A 16,163-nucleotide genomic window follows, 5' to 3' on the forward strand; every position below is an offset into this window, starting at 1 on the left:
GCAAGGGAGCTAAGGCCTAGAAAGGGGAAGAACCTTACCCAGTGTGACACCACCTGAGAGACAGTGCTGAGACTCAGACCTGGCTTCCTAAAATCCTAAGCTGGATTCTCTCTGCAGTTCGGGCCCCAAGTAAGACCAAGGAAAAGATGGGTAAAGGCAAGGTCTGCCTCTCCTCACACTGCCAGCACGGGCTCTCAAAAGGTAGGTGCTCAAGAAAATTGAATAAATGAACATGAGAAAGGCATGAAGAGTAGGAATAGAAGTGGGACAAGATATAGGGACAGGACAAGGGAAGTAGTACAGGGATGGGCAATGGTGACAAAGGCATTTGGGTTGGAATGACTTAGTGATGAGACAGAGGCAGCACCAGTTACTCAAAATTGACACAGGAGATACCTCGTTATAGCAAGGAGGAGAGGTGAGGTGGCAGAGGAGAAAGGAACGGGTGACCCAGGGTGACACACATGTGGGAAGTGATGGCTCAAGTGCAGGACAGAGATGGCCCTGGCCCACTCGGGAAGGCTGACTTAATCGGGCTGGGTTTACAAGGTGGCAGGCACACAAGGACCTGTGATCCTACAGCTCGAGTACGTTGCCCTGGAGTCGATGAGCCAAGACTATGGCTTTGAGCTGCTGGGCATGTGCCGGGAGCAGAGTGAGGTCACTGCGGGGCTCAATGACCTGGGCAAGGACAGCGACACTGCGCCCAAGGCTGAGGGCCTGGCCTAGGCCTTTGAGGAAGGTGTCCCCAACCTGGAGAGGCTGTGAGTGGCCATCAACTACAACCAGAAGCAGGTCAGCTGGACCCTACTGGCCGCCCCCTGCCCCAGCCTGATCCCTTTCCCTGCCATCTCTAGTTATCCCCACTCCAACCCCAAACAAGTCCTTTCCCTGCCCTCTTAGACGGTCCTCAGAACCCTCTTAGACTTGATTCTGAGCACTCTTCTATTCTAGGCCCTTGGTCTTATGGGTCTCCCACTCTCCCTACCTTCAGTCTAAGCCCCTAACCTCTCCCCAGCCCTTGGATGTCCTATCATCCATCAGGACCCCACCTGCACTCCAGACATCTGGGTCTTACACTCAGTTCTGCCTCTGGCCTGCTGAGTGATTTGGCCCAGTATTTTTCTGTTCTTAGACTTCAGTTTCTCACTCTACTTAGCAAGATTAACCTAGATCTCTCAGGGCTTAGATATTAAGTAATTCCGTTATTCCCTGTCTCAGTAGTTGCCCTCGCCCCTAAGCTAAAGGCAAGTACCCTTCCTTTCTAGCCTCCGCCAGCCCCTTACTCCCTCTCATACATCCTCAGATATTCTAGCCCATGAGGAGCTTAACTAAAAACCTGCCTTCATAATGGCCCCCTAAGACACCAACCCCCACTCTCCCTGTTCCTCCCCACCCCAAAACCATTAGGCCAGTGTCTCACATGTCCAAGAAGACGGGAAACCCTGAGGGCTCTGGGACTCGGGCACCCTGTTCCATCTACCACTGCCTGACTCAGATTCAAGAATATGGGGTCTGGAGAGTCTGAGAAAATCTGAGTTCAGCTCCTTCACAGACTAGGAAACCAAGGCCCAAAGAGGGGCAGAGTCTGTCCAAGGTCACAGGGCAAGTGAGTTGCCTCTCTTCTGAGCTGGCTGGCCTGGGGAGAAAAGAAACATGGTTCCATGTTCATGGTAGGGAAGTAAGGGCTAATATACTCAACTGGCTTCCCCTTCCTCCTCCCTGCCTGGTGGCCACACCCTCTGCTCACACCCCGCCTCTTCTTAGTTTGGAGCAAGCCCTATCTGCCAGCAAGTCCTGTCCTCCACCTGGTGTGGGAACCTGGCCGGCTGGCAAGGAAGCACCACCATCCAGAAGCTCTTTGTCGCCTTCCTCATCTTCCTCACTATGCCCTTCCTCTGCCTTGGCTACTGGCTGGCACCCAAGTCCCAGGTACTAAGAAAAAAATGAACGTTAACTGTCACCTACTAAGCACATGTTTTATGCCAGGCCCTGGGCCTAGCACTTTGAGAATATTCCCATTAAGTAACTTGAGGTGGCCCTGGAAGGTAAGCATTACACCTTCATTTTACAGGCACAGGGAACAGAAGCATCCTTTTTTTCCCAGGGGACACAATAAATAACAGAGTCACGATTTAAGCTGAGGTCTCTCTACCTCCAAAGCCTGAATCCTATTACAGCCCTATACTCTCCTAAAGAGACTCCCACCCCAACCTACAGATTCATTGGGAGCCCTTGTGGATCCAGATATTTTTATTTGTTCATTCAACAATTACTTCCTAAAGATACTACTGGGAGCCAGCCATTGAGCCTGGCACTGGGGATATGATGAGGAGCAAGCCCCATTCCTGTTAACCAAGAGAGGACTAGATGGAGCAGGGTTCCAGGCAGCAGGAACAGCACATCTGCAGCCCCAGGGGAGGAAGAATGTAGAGTATTAGAGAAACTGAGGAATACTGTGCTGCTAAAGCACAAGTAAGTGCAAATAGCGAGTAGTGGGAAGTAGGCGGGGCCAGATCGCGCAGAGCCTTAGAAGCAATGATGGAAACCATTATAGGCTTTTAACGAAGTGAGCGATCCCATTAGTTTTGTTTTAGAAAGCTCTCTCTACTAGCGGTGTGAAGGATGGATTCGGAGAGGGGGCAGGATGAGGGAGACTGTCAGAGTATGTGTGTGAGAAAGAATGTAGAAATGCCTTTAAGGTACCCGGCCTGGGTGACCAGGCTATTTTCTAAGATGGGGATACTGGAAGAGGGAGAATAAGTTTGGGATAGAAGATGATGGATTTAATTTTTATTTTGTGTTTTCATGGTTGAGGTGGAAGAGTCTGTGGGACCTCCAAGGGCAAGTTACTTTACCTCTGGGATCCTTAGTTCCTTAACTGATAAAATGGGAATAATACCTACCTCATGCGATTGTGAAAAAGACAATGGATATGAAAGTACAAGGCCTAAACCACAGTACATTCTCCACGAATGTTTGAAAGAGTGAGTGAAAGAAGGAGTCATGTGTGGGCTGAGCATTCTGGAATTTCTCCCAGGCGGGGCAGAGACATGAACAAGACTCTGAGCCATGCTCTCCTTCCTTCCCTGCAAGCTGGGTCACCTGCTAAAGATCCTGGTGCTGAAGTTTCTGCTGCACTCCACTTCCCAGCTGTGGTTCCTCCTCTTCCTGCTGGGAGAGCCCCTGATCATGGAGACACAGCTGAGTACCTTTCGTGGCCACAGCCAGAGCGTCTGGGAGACTTCACTATAGGTACACAGGTACATGTGTGGAGCCTTTCATTTGTGGCAGTCCACCTCCGGAGTCCCCTTCACTGTTCTGCATGATAAGTACCCAGTGAGGGGTTCCCTCCCCCATGTAGATGCCCCTCAACATACAACCAGATCCTTCTGGGCTCTAGCACATCAAGGGACCTTTTCCCTTCACTCCTAATTAGGGCACCTGTGATAGACTCTCAGCAAGGACCCAATTCTTCCCCTACCCTGATATTAGTTGCTACCCACTCTGGATGTTCCTATCCTCTCACAAATAAGACACTGGTCTGTAGTGTCAGGTGGGAAATTGCCTTGGTGTAATGATGGCCTGCAAGTTCACCACCAGGCAACCCTGTCCCAAAGGTCATGGAACAGAAAGGCTCACAGACCATCCAGTTTATTAAATCCATAAGTGATGTGCTTTTGGTGGTGTCGTTATGATGACCAGAGTTGAGGTTTGAGCAGGGGATGCAACAGCCAGATGTCGCCAGGGCCCGACACTTGCTCTGTGGGAAGAACCCAGGGGCAAGTATGTCTGTCCACTGCTAGAGCTTACCAACCATCCTGATGAGCAGCAGTGAGTTTCTTTGCAATCTTAAGGAAGAGGACATATGGGGCCAGAATGGCTGCCATCAGTGGATAACTAATTTACGATCTGATGAATCCTGAGTTCCTCATTAGCCTCATGTATATTCAGTACATCATGAATATTTAGTGTCTACCATCTCTTTCTGTGTATGTTCACATACATGTACTCTATTTGTTCAACATGTCGCCCAGATAACTAACTTATCTATGCTTAATGGATACATTTCATCCATTCCATTGGTTTTCTTTTTTTCTATAGCAGAATCAAATATTCTCAAACAATTGAGCAATGCGATCTATAAGACTCCCCAGAGCTCTCCTAGCCTCTGGCTGTTTAGCTCAGCAGGCTGGACTGGTAGCCTCTTCCTCAGATGTCCTCTGCTTCTTCAGCCCTGGCTTAGTTAGCAAACTCCGAGCCACCAGTACTCTAAGCCCACTACTCCACCTTGTACTAAGCCAGTCAGCAATGCCCAAAAGGAAATTTGGCCAGGAAACCCTGGAGAAGAAAACAAGATCAGACCAAGAAGAAAAGTTTCTTATCTAGTTATTTACTAAACATTACTGACCTGTTCTGGGTGGAGATGAAACCAATACAGATCCTCTCCATGGGGGAATATAAGTCTTAAAAATAAATAACTCCCCGTTTCTTCTGGCAATAAATACTCGCTGCTTCCCCACGGTGAGCAAAGCCCTGAGAATATGTGGATAAATAAATTAGATGGGTCTCATCCACCCATTGAACATACATTACTGAGCATTCGCCCCGCCCTCACAAGGTACGCTCCTGCTGTGGGAACTGATTCAGTGCCTGTCTCCAAGCCTGGGCTCATTTGCTCTCCCCTTCCCACGCTGCCCCTTACATGTCACCTTCTGTGAGAAGCTCTCCCTGGCTGCCAAATCAGAGTGAGGATCCAGTCCTGTAACAGCCTCTGTGCCCTGCTCCTCAGCCTTAGCATTTCCCACACCGGCCTGAAACTACATGGCTATTTGCTTGTCTCCCTCACTGAATTATGAACCTTGGGAGGACGGGGACTGTATCCGTCTTATTCACCACAGGATCCCACTGGTATATGGTTGGAGCCTAGTAAATGTTTGATTAATAATGACTACTGGGCCTTGTTTTGGGCATTGGGGACGAGAAGATGAATTAGATACGATAATGCCAGCTCTCCTAGGAATCCTCCTGAGGTGGGACTGGAGTGGGTGCCCTTGGAGGGGAAAGCCCTGGTTCTTTCTGTGATTATCATCAGCTCAGCATAGCTTGAAGAACCTCCACCCTACCTCTGAGATCTTGGATGCAATGTGTAGAGGATGGAATAACAAGAGAGAGATTGAGGTCAGAGACAAGTTGCAGAGGTTGCTGCATGATTGAGGCCTGAACTGGTGGTGAGATAGAGGAAATAAAGCAGATTCACAACTAAATACAATAGGAGGGGGAATGTGGTCAGGTCTGTGAGTGACTCATAGACATGAACTTTCTGCTGGGGATATGGTTCCCTGGAACAGGTAGCATTGGAGTTGCTACTGCTGTGGTTCAAACCACCATCCTCTCTCACTGAGGCCATGACAACAGTTCCTTAATTCAGGAGTGCCCAATCCCCAGGCTGTGGACTGATACCAGACCATGGCCTGTTAGGAACTGGGCCACACAGCAGGAGGTGAGCAGCAGGCGAGTGAGTGAAGCTTCGTCTGTATTTGCAGCCACTCCCAGCTCCACCTCAGCTCCACCTTAGATCATCAGGTATTAGATTATCACAGGAGCACTGGTCCCTAGTGCCGAAAAGGTTGGGGACCACTGCCTTAACTGGTTTCCATGCCCCCACTTTCTCATATGATTCCCTCCCATACTACTAGCAACAGCCAACAGTGATCTTTTCAAATGTAAATCAGGTGTCACCCCTCTGCTAAGAACTCTTCATAGCTTCCTAATGCTCATAAGCCACAATAAGGATCTTTGCTTTTATCTTACAAGGTGCTGAATGACCTGGTTGGTCCCTACTTACCTCTCACAAGCCTCTCTCTTTCCTTTGCCCTCTGACACCAGCTATGCTGGCCTTTTCTCAGTTCATCAAATGCCCGCAGGCTCCGCCCACCTTGGGAATGCTCTTCACATCTTCTTCCCTTTCACCTGGTCGATTCCCACAGACGCTTCAGAGCTCAGCTCGAATGCTTGTAAAGCAGCTTTCCCCAACTCCCAGATTAGGTCATAACATCTCATGCTGCTTCTTCATAGCACTTACCACAATTTAAAAATGGTGGTGTATCAACTAGTGTCTATCTCACTCCCATCCCCACCCCAGAACATAAGGTCCTCGGACACAAGGACAGTGTTTGTCTTATTCACGGCTGTATCCTTTTTACCTATGACACTACTATATGCTCAATAAATACTGGTTGACTGAAAGAATAAAAGCTGGAGCTCAGAAATGGCAAGTGTCTGTTTGGCCCAAGGTGGCCCAAAGGGCTTCATGGATGCAGAACGCCTTTGGCTGGGTCTAGGGGAGTGGGGAAGACTACGTGTGGGTGACACTCAGGCTCAATCCCACTCCTCACATCCTACCCTTTGTCCCAACATGCCAGTTTCAATGAGGTGCTCCACTTTTTGTTCTGGACCATGTTTGGCATGGAGGAGCACAGTGTGGTAGACATGCCTCAGTTTCTGGTGTCTGAATGTGTGGACCAGGCCCTCTACGGCATCTTACCATCGTCATGGTCATTGTGCTGCTCAACATGCTCATTGCCATGATCACCAACTCCTTCCAGAAGATTGAGGTGCATGAACTGAGGCCAGTGTAAGCTGGGGAGAAGGGAGAGAGGAATAGAGAGGAACAGTATACGAGGAGTTGAGACATTTGGGTTCCTGCTCTGCCTCCACTATTGCCCTGTTTCATGATTTAAGACAAGTTTTTCTCTCTAGGACTTATCCTCCTTATCTGTAAAATGAGGGTCTTAGTAATGCTATTAGTTTTTCCAGATACAAGTCTTGTGCTCCTTTCACTTTATGGTTGGGAGGAAGGGTGTGTTGTGGAAAAGTAGATAGGAACATGAGAAGGGAGAGGGAAGGAGATGGGTAGGTTAAGGTTTGTGGCTGGAGGAATGGTTGGGCAGCAGTTGGATCAGAAGGATAAAAGATAATGGAGAGGAAGGGAAGTAGGGAGACAAAGGCAGGGGAAATGTGGGTGATGGATGATGATGAAGATAAGAAAGGGAAGAAGAAAGTGGCTGGCATGCTGGAGAAGAAATGATGTGAGAATGGGAGGAAATGAAGCAGACCGAAGGGGCAGGAGGGCTGGGTACCAAAGTGGTCCTTGCAGAGCCCTCTATCTCCCAGCCCACAGGCCGATGCTGATGTGGAATGGAAGTTTGCTCCCTCCAAGCTCTACCTGTCCTATTTCCGAGAGGGCCTGACGCTTCCTGTGCCTTTCAACACTCTGCCCTCCCCCAAGGCCATCTTATACCTTCTCAGATGACCTCAGAGCTCTCACTCCCAACCCTCAAGCATCCAGCACCACTACCCCAGCTCCTGCCCCCATTTTTCCAAACTCTGTCCTCTGACTAACCTCTTCCCATCATTTAAATCTCTCAGGAGAATTTTCCAGTTCATTTGCTGTTGCTGCTCCTGCTGCAAAACCAAGAAGCCAGACTATCCTCCAGTCCCCACCTTTGTGAGTACCTTATCTGCTTGGCATTGGTCCTCTTTCCATCGGGCCTTGTCTGTCTTTCCAGGTGTGTTCCCCAGAAGGCCAGTTTCCAATTCTTGTTCTCACATGGCATGTCCTTCTCTCTTCCTGGCTCTGGCCATTTCCTAAATTTCCACACCACCCTCCTCCCAAGCCACCAACACCTTATAAGCTCCAGACAAAACTTTTTGCCCTAAACTGGGCCAAGACATGGTTGAAAATTTTTCAAAAAAAAAAAAACAAAAACAAAAAAAACCACGTTATGAAGCTGAGGGAAAAATGCCCCACCAGCTGGGAGATTAGAAGGCTGATGGAGGCCTGACCTAGGCAGTCAGGCCTCCAAGGGCCTCGTACACCTCTCAGCTGGGCCTCGTACACCTCTCAGCTGCTCCCTAACTCAGTCTGGCTTGACATGGGAGCCCCTTCCTAATTCAGACCGGCATTACTGCTGGCTTGGTAGGGGGTTCTTTCTTTCCCCTTAAAATGTGTAACCTGAGGATCTCTCTAAGCCAGGGCCTCCAGATGGGCCCTGCGGGGCCACAGGCCAATTGTGGAGCTCTGAGGTCCCTAGATCCCCAGGCGAGCACAACAGTTTGCTCAACAAACACTTACCCAATCACAACTATACTAGAGATAACAATGCGCATAATGGTGGGCCCTCCAAGCGCTGACAGTCTATAGTAGCAGAAGGAAATAGACTGTAAATGTACAGGATGAAAAGCCGATGATAGAAGGAAGCACTGGGGTCCATTAGAGCACAAAGGAGAGGTACCAGACGCAGTGTCATGAATCAGGGAGCTTCCCAGAGACCTGGAAGGCAGAACAGAACCCTGAAAGATAAACATGAAGTCGATGGGCCAATACAGTGGAAAGGGGAGTTCTAAGCACAGGGAACTGCATGTACAAAGACATGGAGAAAACCTGACACAGAAACTAAATGCCAAATGTTCCCAGTTATCACCACATCCCGGCTCCAGGCTACTGTGCGTGGACACCTCTGTTACCCTCCTGGATCTGACTCCAAATTCTGGAATTATCACCCTTTCCCCCCCAGCCACTTCCTGGCCCTGTTCAGGCTGCCTGATGCATATTTATTTGCAAACCACATGTCAGGGCTGCTTCCGCCCTAGGGCGAAACTCGGCTTCTTCAGTTCTCTGGGCCTGTGCCCAGTCCTAGATGGGCAGCGTCACTGGGTCCTGCCAGGTTGCACTCCACCAGCCAGCACGGGGTTCTCCCCCGTCCTCCACTGCACCTCCACTGAGGTCTCAGTGTTCTTCCAGCCACCCCGCCTCACTAGTCTGCTATCGATGATCCAACCAGGTGCCCCCTCCCACTTATCCTGTATCTTCAGGAAATGGACTCCCAAAATTTTTATTCCTTATTTCACACAAGAAAAACGTTTTATGAACTCTGAAATTAAAAAGGGCCCATCATTCTCTCTCATACTTCTGCCTGCCCCATCTCTGCCAATCCCATCTCTCCTTTTAAAATATTTAATGAAATACTTTGCTTTTTTTATATTATAAAAGTAAATACAGTAACTATAAAATATTTAGAGAAAATATAAAACTAGATAAATAAAAATAATTATTTCCTAAGTATTGAGAGAGACCCTACTCTATGCCAGGGAAGTACCAACCTGGGAAAGAGTGATTATTACCATCTCCATTTTAAATTTGGAGACATTCAGTCCTGAAGAAGTTGACTAACTTGCCTGAAGCATCCAGCTGCTAAGGGACAGAGCTGAGATTTCAACCTGTCTTTTGTCCGGTTTCTTGTCCACTGCATATGCTCCTGCTGGCTTGCGCCTGCGTGTTCTTTCCCTCCTCCTCCCCCTCTCACTCCCTCTCTCTCTCTCTCTCCATTAGCTGCCCCATATGCTCTACTTCGGGGTTCCCAATCACAGTACCAGTACCATGGCCTGTTAGGAACCAGGCCACACAGGAGTAAGTGAGTAGCAGGTTAGCAAGCGAAGCTTCATCTGTATTTGCAGCCACTCCCCAGCGCTAGCATTACTGACTCAGCTCCACCTCAGATCATCGGGCATTAGATTCTCATAGGAGCACTGGTCCCTGATGCTCTACTTGCCCTCCTTGTACTATCCTGAGGCCTGAGACTGGACCCAGAACCCATCATTCTAATTTGCATGATAATTTCCATCTCATATGCATGAGCAGTTCTGTGCAGTTGCCTCCCCATACCCCCTAGTCTCCTCCGCTGCAGATTTCAAAGGTCAAGGTTAAACCTGAACTAACTTAGCTCAAGTTAACCAAGGCTGGGTGGTGGCAGAAGAGAGAGCTCAACTCTGCCCTGCTCAACATTGCTATCTCTCCCTACCGCCGCCCCAGCCTCCCAACCCTTACCCTCAACTGTTGGCCCCTTCTTTCTGCCTTATAGGACTGCACTAGGGTCTAGAGCTGTGGCCTTCAGGGACATAAAAGTCTGCACAGACTACCTTCATCCTTCATTGCCTGGGGGCGGCAGCAGTGATTAGAGAAGGCTGAGGTAGAGAATCTCTCTGCCCTTCTGTCTTCCCATCCCAGGCCAATCCTGTGGCAGGGGCAGGGCCTGGGGAGGGAGAGCCTGGATCCTATCACCTTTGAATTGTCAAGGCCCTGATACAGCGGGAGTGCCCTGCAGGAGTTTGAGGAGACTGGTAGGAAAGGTTAGTCGCTCAGCTCCCAGGCTTCCACATTCCTGTTCTTTGCTCAGCTGGGATAATTGCACCACCCCCAGACTCACACTGCTCATCGGGCCTGCAGTTGTAAGTGGCCTCATCTTACCCTTGGAAGCCACAACCTGCACAGTGTGGCCACTTTGACTCAGCTACCCTCGGACCCATTCAGACATTAATCCCACTGGTTTCATGTAATCCTTTATTCCTGCTCTCATTTACATGTTCATATATTCTCTCATTCATTCCCTGTCATTGACTCATTCACTTAATTCATTTCTCATTCACTCATTCACTTATTCATTCAAACAATATTCATTGCCACGTCCCCTTTGTTCCAAGTCCTGCCTTGGAGGGAGGGGAACTGTGTAGAGCAAGGACACATAGGAAGTATTCGGTCTGGTGAGCAAGAGGAATCAACTTGCTAGGCAGAAAGTATTTAGCTAGGAGAGACATAAACTACAGTGGGACTCAAAAGAGAGAAGGAGCCTATCATTTTGAAAGGCTCATGAGAAAGTAGAAAGACAGAGTACCAGAAGCTGCAGAAAGGGTATGTGGAATTTGAACTGGGCTCTGAGGATGGGTATGAGCTGGACAGGTGTAGATGGGCAAGAGGGCTGAGTCAGCGGATGTACAAATCTCTGCCTGTTAAACTCCCCCATCTCTAGGACTCCTGACCCCTTCCCTGGCCATAAGTCTTTCCTTCTTTGTGTCTTCTGAACTCATCACCTCCTGGCCCCACTCAGATCCATCTGCCCCAGACTTGGCCTGCCCGCCTGATCCCATAAGCCATTTTCTCACTTCCTCTAGTTCTCCCTCAGGAACCACAGGCAGATGTCCCCTGAGGTTCTGTAGAGGGTAGAAGTGTACATGGCAGGTTCATCTTCTGAGACACCTCCCATCAATACTCCCCACCCCTCTGCAGACAAAATTGACCAAGACTGTCTTTTGACATAAAGTGAAGTAGCTGGTATGCAGCAGACTCTGGCAGAAGGAGGGACGCCTTGGCCCCCCGATGGTGCCAGCATCCTCAGTCGCTACATCACCAGAGTGCGCAACAGCTTCCAGAACCTGGGGCCCGCCATCTGCGAGACCCCAGAGCTGACAGTGCCAGGGATCGTGGGGACCCAGGTATCTGCAGAAATGGGGCTTCAGGATGCTGGAAGAGCTGAGACTACAGCTTCTAGAAAGTCTGGCTGTTCTCCAGCTCATGTGCTAGTTACACAGGAAGCAGGAATGAGAAGGGGCTGGGGACCTGCCCCAGGTGGAAGATTTGGGAAGCAAGCGGTGTGGGGGCGGGGCCGATGCTGTGGGAGGGTCCCTTCTTCTGTTGCTGAGTAGAGCAACCTCGATGGAGAGGGTGGCGGTCACTGAATAGGAGTCTATGCTGCTTTTCTTGTCTAAATAAAGTTTCTGTTCAGGATGTCAGATGCCTCCAGAGTGTATGAGAATCTCTGTCTCTTGATGTTTTTAGATCTCTTCCTTCCCTCCCCTGAAACTGACCCTTGTGGGAGCAGAGCAGAGAGAAATGGCTTGCTCTGCCGTCCCAAATATCTTAGGTTTAGGATCCTACCTTGAGTTCCTTCAAATCTTTAGTGGAAAGCATTCTGGACTAGGAGGTGAGGAGCCTGGTTTCAGTAACTCTCTGAGCTGGAGCAAGTTGCTTTTTTCCTTGGGTTTGCATTCCTCATATGACAATGGGCTGGGGAATCCTCTGTCCCTTCCTGCCTTCAGGGTTGTTGTGAGGAACCTCTGGCTGTTAAGGGTTCTGTGTTTGCAAATTACAGTGTGTGATGGGCATGCACAGGGGACCAGTCTATAAGTAGTCAAGAAGTCATTCTTTTTAGTCCCTCAGTCCTGTGAGGCCAGAGCAGGGTAGATGGTCCAGTCTCATGAAATAAACCAATCATGAAACTTGATGTCTCCTCACTGCAAAACTGTTTAATTGAGTGGCCATCACAGTACCACCCTTATTTATCCTAGGGCATCCCCACCACATAGCAGGGCTTCCTCTACCCTTCCATAGCTTCAGATTCCCCCACATCCTGGTTGGGGAGATGGTTGCTAAGGATGGGTCAGAAACCATGTTCTTGCTTCTCGAGGCTGCTTCATTCTTCAAATGAAGGTCACCAGTTCCCGGGACTCCGAAGTGGCAAACATTGGACTTTCAGGGCTGAGCTCCTGAGAACTGGAATCCCTGTGGGGCCAAGAGCAGGGTCTTCCAGGAAAGCAGAGAGAAGGCCCCCTTGGAGAGTGAGTCTGGCTGCCACCCTGTGGGAGAGAGGAAAGAAGGTGAGGGGCCAGCAAGGCCAGAGGAGTCAAAGCAGCAGAGGGAAGGGGCAGGAGGGTGACTCACTTGGTACAGACACGCATCCCTGCCTCTTCTCCCCTGCAACGGACAGCACAGTGAGGCCTCCACGTAGACAGACCCTCCCACCCTAAACTCCCCTTCCCACCAGGCTCTGGTACTGGCCATTCCCCTTCTCAATCCATCTTTCTCAACTTTTTTTTTTTTTTGCAAACTTCTGACTGCCTTTCTTCCTCTTTCCTCCCGGAAATCTTCCCAGGTGGCTTACCCACCCCTGTTCCCAGCCTAGCCCCCGTCACTCCTCCACTCTTCTCTTTGCCTCAGCACTAGCACAGACATGTGTCCTGTGGACCCTGCCACGCCCAGGACCTTCTGAGACCTGAAGCAGCACTTGTGTCACTTTCCTCTGCTTGCCGACTTCCTGAGCCAGGGTCTTTTGGTCTATTTGAGTCTACAGCAGATGGAACCTTTTGAGAACATTTACAGAATCATTCGAGAATATTCACAGATCTGGAGAACATTGATAGGACCTTGTAAGAGCTGGCAGGACCTGAGTCACAGAGAACAATGACTACAGCTGACTTCTAGCCCCCATTAACCAAGTGGGTCTCCTGAAGGCCCTGGGGTTGTGTAGGGACAACCTGGCTTAATTCACCACCCCCACAAGTCCTGCTTCCCTCATGCACAGCTCACCACCCAGATAGGCACAGTTAAAGTGGCTGCAGGTTCGATTACAGCTCGAGAGAGTCACTAGGGTCCGGGCTCCATCCTGGGAGAACCTGGTGACCAAGAAGACTTCATGGGGAGGGATCAGCACCTCACGCTCCTCCGGAAAGACAGACAGGGCCTGGATAGGGGCCCCAAAGCAGGTCCTTAGGGAGAAGAAGGTGGCATTACCAAATCTGTGGGCCACTGTCTCATCGAGGGAGCTGGAGGCAAACTGGCCCAAGCGGACAGAGTCCCCCAGCCTCTTGGGTTCAAAGTGAAGGGTGCCTACACCTCGGAACACCACCTCCCCAGGTCCCTTGCTGCAGCCCTCACTCCCCTGCAGGAGCTGCAGTGCTCGGGTCAGGTAGAAGTGCAGGGCCTTAAAGGGGAAGTGCTTCATGTAGAACTCCCGGGAGCCACCGCCTGTCCGCACTGCGTGGTTCAGCTCCCAGTACAATGTGTTAGATGAGTTGGTGTAGACCATGATGGCGATTCCGTGCAGGGATTTGAAGCCAGGGGGCAGAGTGAGCCCTCGCTGCTTGTGTTCCCAGGCCTCCTGGGCTGTCTCCCAGGACTCCCGCAGCAGGGCATGGCGGGCCATCTCCTCTTTGAGCAGAAGGACTGCCTTCTCCTCCATCTCCTCCACGCAGCCCACATAGGCATCATCGAAAGTATTTGGAGCCAGGCCCAAGGGCAGGATGGGAATAGCCTGGGCCTATGGAGGTAAGAAAGAGAGGGGCCACACAGGAAAGGGTATAAGTTCAGAGCGCTGGACAGGGGTCGTGGTGGTAGTTCAGTTCGGAAATAAAAAACCTCATTTCTATGCCCAAATATCCACTGTATGCAGTTTGGGAAAGGGCCCAGGGGCTTAGCTAATACAGGCACTAGAATCACACACGTGGGTTCAGATCCTGACTTTACTACCTACTAGCTGTGGGACTTTAGGCAAGTCTCTTAAGTTTCTGGACTTCAGGTTCTTCACCTACAAATTGATACTTTCGACCTCACAGGGTTATTGTGAGGATAGCATATAGATCTTCATGACTGTACCTAAAAGGGGTCATCTTGTCATCAGAGAGGCTCCTGCCCTCGGTGGGAAGTGGGGTTAGCTGGCTTCCAAGCACTGTTCTGGCTCTAAGACTCAGTATGAAGGTGATATACAAATGTGCCACCAGCGTCCAATTACCTGACTTCATCCCATCTTCAAACATTCTTTCTCTCCCATGCAGGTAGGTGCTTAGCCGCCATACTAAATTATTGTTAGCTCTGAGACTCCTGAGTCCTCTCCTGCTTTAGAAGCTCTTGTCCCCAAACCTGGGGTGGAGTGGGAAGAGCCCTAATCTGGGAGACCTGCAGGAGGGCAGTACACGGTATACTTTGCCTACCCTGAGCCTGTGGTGGGAGACGGGAAATAGAAATGAGTAAATTAGAGGCAGGTCCTAGGGAAAGATGATATGAAGGAAGGAGGACCACAGGAGAGAACCAGTAAATGGAGATGGGGGTTCTGGGAGAGGAAATAGGAACTTGAGGGCTCCCAGAGTTTGCTGAGAAGAGGATTAAGAAGACTGGGGTCCTACAGAACAGTCTGTGGGAGAGATTTTTGAAGAGCCAGTACCCCAGTCCACCTCCTCAGGGTCTGTCCCGCCCCCCCCCCAACTCTTCTCTTTGTGACAGGGGATGATTCCCCCAGTTACCTGCCAGAGGGTCTGGAAACCAAGGAAGCTAAGGGGGAACAGCAGAGCAGTCAGCATCATCCCTGGGCGAGGCAGGAGGGCAAGGTCCGGATGCGGGTGGGACCAACGGAGGCGGAGTCTTCACTTCAATAGGCTGGGGAAAGAGACCCGCCCCCCTTTTGAAGTGTGAAGAAGATGGTCCAGGACCCAGAGCCGAGGCGTGGGCATGGGCAGGGCCAAAGGTGGGCCTAAGGGGGTGGGCGGAGCCTCGGGTGTCGCTGCCTCACCCCCCTACCACCAGCACAAGCACAACCCCAGGTCTCTGCTCCCCGGACTCTAGGATTCCCCCAAGATCAGCGCCTTGTGCTTGGAAAATTTTTTGCAATGGTCACGGTGGAGTCATTATTTTGAAAGGGGAGGGGGCAAGAGCCGGGGACCCACCTGGAGGTCGCGGAGGCCGAGAGCGGGAAGGGATGCGGCGGGGGGCTACTGTCTGCGAGGGCACAGTGCTGTCCCAGGAGTCCGGCCGATAAGCAAAGTCCCACGGCTAACTATAGCCCCCGCGGCGGTAACCCGACACCGCTCTTCCTCAACAACAGACTCTGGGGTGGAGGCAGCGGAAGCGGCGAGGAAGGGGCTGAGTGACATGACACCACTCCCCAAGGGCTACAAGTTCTTTCTCAAGGACACTTTTTGGTTCCAAACAAGCCCAGTGTTGGGGGAAGGAGCTGATGAGACTTGGCCTCTTCCTCTGGGTGGCCCATACCCGGCCTTGCCAGGTCCCCAGACCACTAGGCCCCAGAGCCGCGTGAGGGTCCCCGCCCACCCACCAAGAGGTCACCACTTGTGCACTCGCTGATTTGCATGCTATTTACATATGGTCCAGCCCCCTCTGAGCGCCAGCCCCCTCCCCTCTCTTTACCCCGCTCTCCGGTCAGTAGGGTTGGACCAGAAGCAAGAACTCTCAGTTTCAGACCCTCAGTGTCCAGCCCCGCCCCCTCCCAGACCTTCTCTCCCTGGACCTCTCAGACTCAGGTGACCCCATGCTTACAAACACTGGCTTTTCTCCTTGCCTCCTGTGGGACTCTCTATAAATAACCTGGCTCTGAGTTTTGGATCCCCAGTCAGAGGTAATAGGAGAAGGGGCCAGTTTGAGGAATCAGTAAGCAGCTCTGGGAAGAGCTTTCTGCCGCCTAAGCTTCTGGGGGGGTGGGAGGGATATTCCTCCACAGTGATCACAGGAGTTGAGGGCCTTTAATGTCAGGATTTAAGAG

General features: G+C 50.8%; 2 protein-coding genes and 1 pseudogene across 4 annotated transcripts in view; 2 read left to right on the forward strand and 1 right to left on the reverse strand.

The window, feature by feature from the left end:
* The window catches only part of LOC107517323 (short transient receptor potential channel 2), a 24,293-nt gene extending 19,703 nt beyond the window's left edge, over positions 1-4,590 (forward strand). The window contains 3 exon segments of the mRNA XM_036220724.1: positions 583-795; positions 1,768-1,932; positions 3,097-4,590. Coding sequence (XP_036076617.1) covers positions 583-795; positions 1,768-1,932; positions 3,097-3,255 — 537 coding nt within the window. The 3' untranslated portion in view covers positions 3,256-4,590.
* On the forward strand, positions 3,726-11,578 carry LOC118600335 (annotated as a pseudogene).
* A 545-nt stretch (positions 11,579-12,123) lies between these two features.
* ART5 (ADP-ribosyltransferase 5) lies at positions 12,124-15,956 on the reverse strand. 3 transcript variants are annotated; one of them, XM_016157903.2, is made up of 6 exons: positions 15,941-15,956; positions 15,331-15,491; positions 14,911-15,043; positions 13,202-13,931; positions 12,557-12,589; positions 12,124-12,471 (listed from the first exon to the last, which is right to left on the reverse strand). In XM_016157903.2, exons 3-6 carry the CDS (start codon positions 14,968-14,970, stop codon positions 12,368-12,370), a joined length of 927 nt encoding a protein of 308 aa, XP_016013389.2. In that variant the 5' UTR covers positions 14,971-15,043; positions 15,331-15,491; positions 15,941-15,956; the 3' UTR covers positions 12,124-12,367. The 3 variants fall into 3 exon arrangements, 2 of the variants coding, with proteins under 2 accessions (XP_016013389.2, XP_016013391.2); XM_016157905.2 differs by having other exon boundaries at positions 14,911-15,065; XR_001598490.2 differs by lacking the exon at positions 12,124-12,471 and adding an exon at positions 12,888-12,975 and having other exon boundaries at positions 12,556-12,589.
* Between the last annotated feature and the right edge of the window lie 207 nt (positions 15,957-16,163).

This window comes from Rousettus aegyptiacus, unplaced genomic scaffold, assembly GCF_014176215.1.
Source record: "Rousettus aegyptiacus isolate mRouAeg1 unplaced genomic scaffold, mRouAeg1.p scaffold_m13_p_5, whole genome shotgun sequence".
In the NCBI taxonomy this organism is placed as follows: Eukaryota; Metazoa; Chordata; class Mammalia; order Chiroptera; family Pteropodidae; genus Rousettus; species Rousettus aegyptiacus.